The sequence below is a fragment of the Chinchilla lanigera genome, unplaced genomic scaffold (genome assembly GCF_000276665.1).
Source record: "Chinchilla lanigera isolate Chin_1 unplaced genomic scaffold, ChiLan1.0 scaffold00002, whole genome shotgun sequence".
Lineage (NCBI taxonomy): Eukaryota > Metazoa > Chordata > Mammalia > Rodentia > Chinchillidae > Chinchilla > Chinchilla lanigera.
In genome coordinates this window covers 17824434-17836666 of record NW_004955403.1, presented here as the reverse complement: position 1 = coordinate 17836666, position 12233 = coordinate 17824434, and the positions used below count along the sequence as shown (strand labels likewise).

Genomic DNA, 12233 nt, shown 5'->3' with positions numbered 1-12233 from the left:
AAAGGCAAGACTGTAAAAACGTTATGGTGTGCCCTCAACCTCTTTATTCACCAAATCTGGCAAAATGAGACTTCTGGCTCTCCTGCCAAGTCAAAATGACTATGAAAGGTAAAGGTTTTGAATTGATTCAGGACATTGAGTTAGCTTCAAGAGTCCAACAACAGACACGTAAGAGGACTTCCAGAACTCCTCACAAAGTGGCAAGAATGATGGGACTAATGGCAGTGAATATTTTACGGTAATGTTTAATTTAAATACCCACACTTTCAATCATACTTCCTATACAAAGGGTATAATGGGAAATCTAGGTGTGATGGGTACTGCAACTAACATGTAAAAGAAATTGTTAACATGAATGTATTCTCTAGCTTGTTTATGTGTTGAATTATCATGCAAATGTACTTAACTTCATTTGCCCATTTCCAAACTAGCAATCCAAAATTCCTGATAGGTATTCTAGAACTGCTATTATTTATAGACTATGACGATTTTGTTATTTTAAATGTGGCTAACTCTGTTTTCTGTGTGTTTAAGGCATACTTTTGTCTTAAAAAGGACTTCCTGGGATGGAGATGTAGCTCAGTGGTAGAGTGCTTCCCTGGTAAGTACTAGAGCCTGGGTTTGATCCTCAGCATTGGGAAAAAAAACTGACTTCTGGGATGGAAGTGCACCTCAGTGATAGAGCTCCTACTTAACATGTGGGAGGCTCTGGGTTTAACCCCCAGCTCCAGTAAACAAAAACCAAAACCAACTGACTTCTTGGTAGGGACACAGGAAATTTAAATATTACCTTCTGTGAGCATAAACCATTTTTGATAATGCAAGGCCTACAGAAAAGACTGAATTTCTGTGCCAAGCCTGAAGGAAGGGTCTGTACCCGCTGGAGATGGAAGAAAAAGCCTCTGTTTTCTAAGATTACAAATTACTTCAAAATAAAGAAGTCACATTTTTGTTTTAGTCAGAGATTTCAGAAGATATATTAAAAAGAATCTTTTACAAATAATTAAATTCAAAGATGCAGAATTCATTAGCTGTTACAAAGTATAACTTAATTTTCCCTAGATTTTATGCACTTTAACAGAAATCAAACTTATTTTCCAAAGTGACAACATAGAAATACATATCAAAAATGCCATTATAGTTTTAAACATTTTTATTGCATATTTACAATGTATGGAGCATTATAAGGATTTACAGTAGAAGCCAAATTTCCCAGCCCTTAAAAATCTAATAGGAAAGACTGGATAAATCATACACAAATATCTCTGAATATGGGCACTGGAAACATATATATGATTATAATCTTACAGGCTAATACAGGTGAATGCTTTACATAATAGAACCGGCAGGAAGGATTAAACACAGTGAAGAAGAAAGTCATCAGAGTGTAGTACTGTACTGAATAAAAGAGCAACATTGAAAATATTATTTTTAAAGGCTAAAATGTCCTGCAAAAGCATAGCTATCCCCTATGCAAAACTGTGAGGTAGAATTCTTCCCACCCTGTTTTCTGCTTTTCCGACCACCATCTGGGGGATGTCCCTGTCCAGGAGACTCTCTCACACTGTTGTACCCGAGGACTGACTACTGGTACGTGTTTTTAAACTACCGCCTCCAACTCTACAAACAAACAGTATCTCTTTACTCAATGATGAGAGTCTTATTTTACTTACTGAAAACGGGTGGCAAAAGTTAGTAATATGAACAAACCAGTGCTGTTTCTTCTAGCTAATATATCACCATGCTCAGAGCTTAACCTCTCAAGGAGAAAAACTAAAGCTAAAATTTCAAGCATAGCAACCTTTTGAGGAGCTGTTTCGGGCAGACAAGTCTTTGCTTCCCTCAAATAACTATTAACCATGAATGAAACCATTTCTACCCCAAACCTACTTCTCCTAATATTTCAATATGGATCATAAAAAATAGCGTATCCCTTTCTAACACACCCAAAATATAAAATTCAGGGACAACTGCATTGAAAAAGAAATGTTTTCTTTCAAAACTACTCTATAATCAATCAAACAATTCTAATCCTATTTACCCAAGAGAAAAATAAACACTTATGTTCACATAGACCTATGTAAGTATGATCACAGCAGCTTTATTTATAATTGCTGATCCTGGAAACAGTCCAGGTAGCCAAAAGGAAACTGTGTAAACCAACTACAATATACCATGAATGGAACACTACTCAGTCACAAGTGACTTAATGGGTGAACTAATGTACACCCAGCTATGTGGCTAAATCTCCCAATCACTATGATAGTGAAGAAGCCTTGCAGAAGAGTATATGATATGATTTTATTTACAATTAAGTTGAAGAACAGAAATTCTAACTTATGGTAGAAAAAAGAACAGTGGTTACCTCTAAAAGTTAAACAGACAATAAGGATTGACTGGAAAGGGCCACATGGGAACTTTCTAGAGTGCTGTTTTCTATCTTGATAGCACTATATGTATTTGTCATATGCTGAACTATGTAGTAGGAAGTGTAGGTGTCTGGAATTTAAATTCATTAGAAATCTGGACTGATGAACTGATGCATACATGATAAAGCAAGGATAGTTAGTAACTAACATCTAGGCAGTATATCACAAAATTATTTTTTATATGCTTGAAACTTTTTATAATAAACACTGGGAAATACACATTCCTAATTCCCTTAATAAAACACAACCAAAAATGCTGAGAACTTCATTGCTGGTCTCATACTAGCGCAATCATCAAATTCTTCCAAGTGTCAATTCAGAAACTCAAGTTCCTCTAACGAGCTTGTGAGAGGATAATCTAGAGCAGTGACAAGTGAGCATTTTAGAGCTTTCGATGATATAAACAGTCCTCTTCAGCACTCATGGCACAGGTTTGCCACCACTGGTCTAGACTACGGAAGGTAAGCAATTAGTTCTCAAATCTACTCTGGTTCAAAATTGCCAAAGTGCTATTTTAATCCTCTCACATCTGTGAAAAAAATCCATCTATTCTGATTGCATAATCTGAGCAAATTGGTTGGTCATGTGGGACTAACACCAGATTTAAGACAAACAATAAAGAAAAAAATTAAGTACAGGAAGTGACCTCACTCTAACATCTAGATGAAAAGGAATCATAGTACCATAAAAGATAAGAGGCTGGATCATGTATGGTGAGGGGCCACTGCGTTCTCAGTGGGGAGGCATCTCAATCCTCCTGCCTCTAAGGAGAGCTGCATTTGGACACAGTGCAAATATGGCATTCAACTTGTAAATACTTCTGAGGTGCCCCCTTGAGGCTTACTAGGAACCCACTTCAAAGTTCAGAGGCCCTTTCGTCAGAAAGTTTCCCACATGCCTGACTTTAAAACCCTTCATCACCACTCTCAACAGCTGGCAGATAGTGGTTATTTTTAGTTGTGTGCTAAGAATGCTTATATCATGACATACAGGAATTATATGCTATATACTGCCTTATAAAGAGTTCTCACAAAAATAATCTTGATTCTTGAAAGACTCATTGACTTTCAATTTATTTAGCTACAGGTCTGGTTTCCTTTTCATCTCCAAGTTCTTCATGTCCTGGTACAGGTTCTGCTTTTTCTTGAAGTACAAGGACTAGTGTTTATTCTCAAGCTTTCAAATGGCCTTCAACTCCTGCTGTGCTGTTGACTCACATTCAGCACTGTATCCACGAACCTTTTTTAGTCTTAAGGCTCCCCTGTATTTACGCCAACTTGTGGAATATCCTCAGTTCTGAGTCTATCACAGGACTAGTTTTCTGTTTATTATCTGTACCTGAGTTTGCCAAGATAGCTGTTCTCTAACCATAACCAGCACAAATAGTGGTCTTAATGCATGTTTTTTCACCTCATCACTGGACTACTTTATAAGTATCCCAACAGACTTATACTTTCTTATTTCTACACGTTCGTGCTGACTTATTAATACACACTCCAACTATGATTTTTACTTGTGTTTTATCTTGAGAGCTGTGTCACCCTGGCAGCCTCAGAACAGGTGATACCCCTGTCTTCTGTTTTACTGGTTCATAATCTTCCCATAAAACAGCAAATTTGTCATTTTCAAAGCCTTATTAATACTGATAAGCTCACCGACTCATAGTATCTCAGCTATGTAATTTTGAGTGTATGTTTTCCTTTGCATTAGTGAAATGGGGGTGAGTGAAGGGGAGATCAAGCTAAAGGGGTGGTCAACATAAGCTGCCACTTCTCCCACCATCCCATGCTTGCCTTCTGAGACACAGCAAGATTAAAGAATGCTCAATTTTTACTACAAAAAGATATTTACAGCAAAAGATATTTCCATTTTGTATAGCTTTTTGACTTGATTATCTTTATATGATTTAATTATTTTAATTACTTGATGAGCTCCCTATTTTATGTCTCAGAGAAATTCACTGATTTTTTTTGTATACTAAGGTCCCAGTAATTGGCAAAGGCACATTTTGAAGTCAAGTAATATATTCAAACTCTGCTATATTTACTACAGTTACTTTAGCTTTTATGACCATTTCTCTACAATTCTTGCCGCTAGTTATGCTTCTTAGGAAAACCAAGACTTTTCTGAGGCACACAATGAAGCCAAATGTTAAATCTGTACTTCATTTTGGCTCATTAAGGTATTTGTTAGCCTATATACCATTAGAGTGTTTCTATTCCCAAATAAAACTCCGTATTTCTAGGGCTGAAAGTTAACACTGGTTAAGTTTACTCATTAGGTTAGCAGCTCATCTGTGTTCAGCAAATCTTTTCAGTCCTACAGAACTTTTTTTATAGGGCCCTAAACAAAGATACCATAATTATACGTCTCATTACCAGAGATGAAGTATGTACTGGTACTTATTTCTGTGTGAATCATCTCTATAGGTTCAAGATGTAGTGCACTCTAGTAGTGACGGTATATTTAGTTTTTAATAGCCATGCTATGTTACTATAGTCCTGTGTATTGTAGGTAGGATGTGAGGACGAGAATACGTAAGGATGGGCAAGTAACTTACAGGGAAGGAAAACTCTGAATTATTTTTTCAAATGTACACTGCACATTTTCACCTAACCTCACAATCATACCACTAGTTATAATGGGTTTACATCCGTGAACATGCTTTGCTTAGCACTATCAGAACAGTAACTTTTATATGTGTATTAAGAAGTATGACACTAGTAACAGCTGACAAGGTTATGAAGCAACACACACATTAAGACTAGGTAGTATTTGGAAGCTTAATGGGCAATTTAATTCACTCTAAAGTGAAGGAAGCATCCCAATCTTTTATCTAGCAATGCAACCTAGAGTCATCATCAATTTCCCAGCTGGCAGGCTTAGTAGGTTCATCAGTATTACCGGTGCGTCACCCTACCAGAATAAGGTCACCAATAATGAGGGCTGCAAACAAAGCCAAAATGATCTAAAACAATGTTATCATGTTTACATCACAACCCCACGGAGTTAGACATGTATGAAGAACATACATCAAACTGCCATTTTATACTGAGTTTATACAGGAGCAAATATGCAGTAAGAAGGAAAAAGAGTCCCTCAAACCAAACCAAAATATTAGTCCAACCAACATTTGAGTAACTCCCATAAAAGGGCTAAAGTACTGTGGGAGGCTGTGGCATAAATAAGATACAAATGAGTGATTCTTTTTTGTTAGATTTGCGAGCCAAAGTTAATTCATGACAGAGAATGTCTGATTTCCAACAGACTGCAGCCACTCTCTCCACAGGTACTCTGAGGAAACTATAACCATACTGAAAAACGTCACTTTAGGGCATTGCTAGTTTTCATCCCTAACTCCACCTGTGCATGCAGATACGCTTACAGGAAGTGGCAGCAGAATTACAAATGAAGAACAACCTGCATTTTCTAAAAGCAGAGCTAGTTTCATGTGAAATACTGAGATTACAAATAACACATCCAGATTTTGCCTTATACTACTCTTTGTGAGCAGAAGCACTTAAGATATATAAAAATTACTTTATTCAGCAATTAGGAGTCCACAAGTAGTTGGTATAAACAAATCAGTTTCTCTTTTAGCAAAGTCATAATAGAAATATTCTAATGACTCTGAAATCCAGTAGAAGAAATATATATGGAATATAATAACTAAATATCCAAAGTTGCTACCTATGTGAGTAAAATACCAAATGACTTTCTTGTAAGTCAATTCGTTGACGAGTCAGTCCTAATTTTAGGAAATAAACACGCTAAAATATACTTCAGATTGCAATACAAGAGGGATTACTCTGAATACTTACAATAGAATCCAAGGTAGGAGAGCTGAGTGTCTATTACATATGAGCAAAAGCCTGAAATTAGAACAAGTAGGACAATATCATTCCCTCAAAAGAGCTTGCAGAATAGCAGGAGGAGACATAAACACCGTAGAACATGGTTAGCACCATAGTGAAGACTAAAAGGAAGAAGCACAAAAGCTCCTACTCATAGGAATAAAGCCCTAAAAGGCTGAGAGCATTATCAAGTATAAAAGGAACTTCCTAGATGCTCTTCGAAGCAGTGGCAGCATAAGAGGGAACAGCTGAATTTTGCCTCAGATCCTGGCATGTTTGAGTAGGAAAAAAGGTTGCACCATTAACCCAAATTATTCCAAGAGAAGAAAAGTGGCAGGTATGATAAATTCTCCTCTAGGCTAACATGTAAAGTAGGCAGCTGAAAGTGTAAACTTGGTATTCGGAACCGGACGGTAATGGAGGACACAGGTGAACTACAAGGCCTGAGGATGAGATACTTAGAGCCACAGCATTTTGAGGATGGACTCTCAGACAGCGCATGTTTAGAAGATATCTTTTAAGCAAGACTTACAGAACTATGCTCACAGTTATGGCACTGGTGTCTAGGAAAGGCTGGCCAATGGTCAAATGTTACAGGAAAAGAGAAAGGTACGGAATGCCGGCCAAGGAAAAAACACTACATTTGGTAACTGGAAACCACTGCTGACTTTCAAGAGGACAGCGTCATTACAGTGCCATGTGAAACCAGCCGGCAGGGAGAGGCAGCGCAGTGAGTGCTGGGGATGTGGGGCAGTGGGTGTGGACTTCTCCACAAAGTCCGGCAGTGAAGGGGCTTCAGGAGCCAGCAGACTCAGGGCGGCTTCTGCAGCAGAGGTTACAGGAGCCAGTCTGTGGACCACAAAAAGGAACCAGCACACGATTCTTTGCCTGATTTTATACTGATCACAAGCCTAAAATCTTTTTTACTCTTTAAAAAAATCTGAAACAAAAATTACCACAAAAATGAAATTATATGCATTTTACAATTGAAACTAAATACAAATATAAAAGGACTAGCATTTTATGATAAATTTTATTTCTAAAGGAGTTGTACAGTGCTGTGATTAGACTGCTTCAGAACTGATTTCGCCTCTAGTCTGTCATGAGAAATTAGCTGTATTAACAATTGCTATTTTAGTTCCAGAAAGATTATTCTGATATAAAGGATTAATTACACTGAAGTAATTATGAATGCCTTCTTCCTTAACCCTCCTTCCCCAAAGACAGTATCTTCAGGGTAGTTAATAATTTGGACAGTATTTTTCAAGCTGAAGAAGAGAAAAATTAGAAACAGTGTTCCATTATTAAAATGTCCTTAAAAATCTAATTTTTCACAATTATTCTTCATGATAAAACATGCTTATTTATTATATACACATGCTTATATATGAATTTCCTGGCTAAGACACATGCAATCACCATGAAAAAACAATTATTAAATCACCCCCACAATCTTAAGAATGCCCTTTTAAGTAAGGCACTCATGTTTGGAGATAGGATATAACTACCAAATTAAATAAGATGTTCATAGAAGCCTTTTATTTAGCACAAAGAAGTTTTAATACATTATCGATACAAATAAGAAAATGTCCTTCAACGAATGTAATATATCAAAGATCTGGTGGATTTTCTCCATATTGACACAATAAAAATAATCGATTCTGAAGAGTTACCAAGTAAAATTTTGAGAACACCACTGTCTACTAATAATAGTTTAATTACAATCTAAATTTACTACATCACCTGGGGAGGAAGGACAACCATTTTTTCTAAAAGAGAGAATTCCTAAACTCTTATTAGCACCATTCAAAGCTTGTTATCAGTTGTTCATCTGCAAACGACAGGTCGGGTAATGCTCCAAAGCGAGTTTTCAGTGCAATGTTTACAGTTCCTTCTTTTCAGGTACCTGGAGTCTATGGGCTCAAAGCACATTAAATAATTATGCGTTGGTAGTTGTGAGGTGTTGGCATGGAGAGAGAAATGTGGGTGGGAAGAAACGAGGCTTATCCTGCTGTGAGATGCATCTTAACGTACTGGGGTGAGTGCTGCAGTATGCGGACAACATGCAGGAGATGAGCTGCGGATCTGTGGGACGCCGGTAGCTATTAGCTCTCTGTGGACACCATTTCAGGATGTCTCATCTGCTGCCTTTTGAGACTAACTAGTTTCATCCTGTCTCTGATGTGCTCTGCAGTAGAAGCCATGTCACTTGGACTCCCAAAATATTGCTCGGTTCTAAAATCAAAAGACAGGAAAAAAAGCCCAGATTAATACAAATTCATTTAACTGCAGGGTACAAAGTACAAGCAAATATCATCATAAGAAGCATCTTTGTGATGAGGCCTATACTTAGAAATTCAGAGGCTGGGCATGGTGGCACACGACTGTAACACCCAGCACTCAGGAGGCTGAGGCAAAAGGATCACTGCGAGTTCGAGGCCAACCTGGACCATACAGTGAGCTCATGGCCAACCTGAGCTACATAGCCAGACCTGGTCTCAAAAAAATAAAAAAATATTTCATTCAGACTATACTATTTGAGGGGCCGGTGTTACAGTTCAGTGGCACAGTGCCTGCCTGGCAAGAACAAGGTCCTGAGTTCAATTCCCTGCACCTAAAAAAAAAAAGTCAGATTATACCATTTGAGTAGTAATTCTACAGGAAAAAAATTTTAAAGTGGTATAAAATATCATATGTGCTGAAGAGAAAAATGTGTTAGTGGTACAGATGCCATATCATACTTATGATACTTAGGCCTTTCAATTCTTGGTCCATAAGCATGTGCGAACATTTACTTTGTACATGTATTTGGTTAAAGATAATTATACCAACTGTTGACTACAGGTGCAAGTAAAATATCCTTTTTGATATTAAGACATAGTTTGATACATTAATAGATGAAAGTTTTTTTTTTTTAACTTGCAAGATACTATATTCAGAGTTACAAAATTAAGAGCTAGAAGAGTTTTTGGAAATTTGTGGTGTAACTCTTCATTTAGAGCAGAGAATGTAGCTCAGTGATAATGTACATGATTAGCATGCATGAGGCCCTGGGTCCCCTCCCCAGCACCACTAAAAAACAACAGCAAAATCTAAAGACTAGAAAGTTTAACGACTTAACCAAGATCACAAAGTAGTAAAGTCAAGATCTGAATCCGAGCCCTCAAGCAGTGAATCCAGAGAAACGATCAGTTTCTTTTATTTTACCAGGAGAATGTATAAAAAATAAATCTGAATAATCTTTCAAACTTTATACAGCATAAACTGATTGCTTTATATCAATAATTAGGAACTGAGATAATTTGAGATGTATTTAGTGTCACAAAATACCTAAAATCTACATGCGTATCTTTAATAAAAATATGTAATAAAAAGTAATACTCCCAAATATTAAAAGTAGGTGCTGGTGTGCTTGCTACTGTATGTTTTACCTATACTGTCCACCTCCTATATGTTTAGCTCCACAGCTCCACACTCAAGAGGGAAGGGAATAAAAACATGTAATAAAAAGTAACACTCCCAAATATTAAAAGTGGGTGCTGGTGTGCTTGCTACTGTGTTTTACCTGTACTGTCCACCTCCTATATGTTTAGCTCCACAGCTCCCCCTCGAGGGGGAAGGGCTCACCTACACATGGTACTACTGCTGGACACAGTGCCCGTCCACATCCTCCTCCTTCACGCTCTGCCACACAGTAAGGATACTCAGACTCTTACCCCACATTTCAGTTCCTCTACCATTCGAGTTAAATATCCCCTGGATTTTCTCTATCTGATTCTTTTACTGGTCCACATATTTGCTTCAAATTATTTCATACTCTCACCACTGACCACTTGAAATGGATAAAATGGTGGGATTAGGAGCCAGATTTTACACATGAAAACAATCAGATGTCATATAGCCCACCCAGCAAACAGAGAACGGGCTTGGAGTCAGACAGATATGAGATCATACATAACTCTAACATACAGCAATTGTGAAGTTCTCGTCACCTTACTTAATTTTCAGTGCCTCAGTTTCTTCACTTTTAAATCATGAGTAAGAATACTGGCCTGATATTGTTTGGTCAAAAGTAATGAAGGACAGCTCAGTATGGTAGCACATACCTGTAACACCGGATACTCAGGAGGCTGAGGCAGGAATATACCAAGTAGTATGGTTTGGATCTAAAACGTCCCCCAAAGTCTCCTGGACAGAGGTGGGGCTTGTGGAAGGTGAGTGGACCATGGAGTTGCTATACTTGTCAGTGACTTAACCCACTAATGAGCTGATAGTGGAATGTGCTGCTAAGAGTGGGTGTGTTGGGGGGTGGCCAGAAGAGGGAGTCAGGAGGGAGTGTGACCTAGAAGGGTGTATTCTTGTCCCTGGCTCTTCCCATCTCTGTTTCATGGCTGCCATGGGGTAAGTTGCTTTTCTCTACCAGGCCCATGCTGTTTCTGTCTTGCAACCAACTGGCCATGCTTGGGCTGAGCCCTGAATGAAAACCAACCTCTCTTCCTGCATGTCAAGTATTTTCTCCCAGGAACAGGAAGGTACCTAACATAAAAAGATACACACCTGAAATCCCAATTATTAGATGGTAGGCTGAGGCAGGAGGACACCAAATTGGAGGCCATGGGCAACTTAGCAAGACCTTGTCTCAAAATAAAAATTTAAAAAGTCTGGAGTATAGCTCAGTGGGAAAGCACCTGTCTAGTGTGCTTTCTCATCAATGCACATGGCTCCTTAGCATGAATGTACATGGTCCTGGGCTCAAGAGCTCTTACCAAAAGAAAAGTAATAAAGAAGTGTTCAACTTGGCTTTTGGCACATATCCCGAGTTCATTAAACATCAGTCCCTTTCCCAGGCCTCTCTTTTCTGAATGAAGCCCGAAGTCTCAATCTAGTCAGTGATTACTGCTCTACAGGAAGCTGGCACTCAACACGTTTGACATAAGCGAGCACCAACTGTGACTGCTGCCAACAGCTGAGTGTGGATTTTTCAGCTTAAACCAACTGAAGACGTGGACCGAAGTTAATTTACTTGACTTTTTTCCTTTCTTAGCGCTTCACTTTAAGACCTCACCAATAAAAAAAAAAATTATACTGCACCATACCCATCAGGATAAACCACAGGAACCGTTAACCTATCCAAAAGAGATTTCCCCACTGCTTCAATCTCATCAAATTGCTCTTCATCATTAACAGTCTCGGGCTCTTCTGGACAGTCTTGCAAAATCTGCAACAAATGAAAAAGGTGACAGCAGTCAAGAGAGACGCAAGCACATTCATGCAGAGTTAGAAAACCAAAGATGTGTTTTCTGTTTTATTTTCAGCATTTATATACATTACTGTATAAAATTATCTATGACTTGTGAAGTTGGCTCAAGAAATTCTAATAACAAAATGAAATATATTAATTCCTATTCACAATATATAATCAGAGGATAAAAAGTCAATGGTGATTTTAAGAAAAAAAAATAAGATTATTATTTGGAAAATAAGTTCAACCTATGCTTAAAGCATTCTCTCATTAGGCAGCCATTCGCTAAACACTTTGCTGGACAGTATGCATATTTAGCAACTTGGGATGTGAATGAGATACAGGCTCTGTCCTTAAGGAATTTTGAGACTTCAAAAATCAAAATGCGGGGCTGGGGATTTAGCTCAGCGGCACAGTACCTGCCTGACAAGTGCAAGGTCAGGAGTTTGATTCCCGGTACCGGAAAAAAAAACCAAAAACCAAAAAATAAAAAATAAAAAATAATCAAAATGCAAGTTTGAAACAACATACAGAGTACAAACATGTAACTGATATAAAGATCTAATTAGACATTTTATATTTAATAATATGTGCTGACAACTGGTTATAATCCACATATGATAATTATAATGATATTCACATATTGTATACATTCATATATATATATACTCACATATATTTATATATATACATATATATATATATATA

The 12233-nt window shown here is 37.7% G+C and overlaps 1 protein-coding gene across 3 annotated transcripts in view; it reads right to left on the bottom strand.

The window, feature by feature from the left end:
• Window positions 1-1138: 1138 nt before the first annotated feature.
• The window catches only part of Sestd1 (SEC14 and spectrin domains 1), a 74125-nt gene continuing 63030 nt past the window's right edge, over window positions 1139-12233 (bottom strand). For all 3 annotated transcript variants that reach the window (XM_005373367.2, XM_013512590.1, XM_005373365.2), the window contains exons 17-18: window positions 11380-11501; window positions 1139-8518 (exon numbers count right to left, since the gene is read on the bottom strand). In XM_005373367.2, the coding sequence (XP_005373424.1) occupies window positions 8389-8518; window positions 11380-11501 (252 nt within the window). In that variant the 3' untranslated portion in view covers window positions 1139-8388. The remainder of the gene's footprint in view (window positions 8519-11379; window positions 11502-12233) is intronic.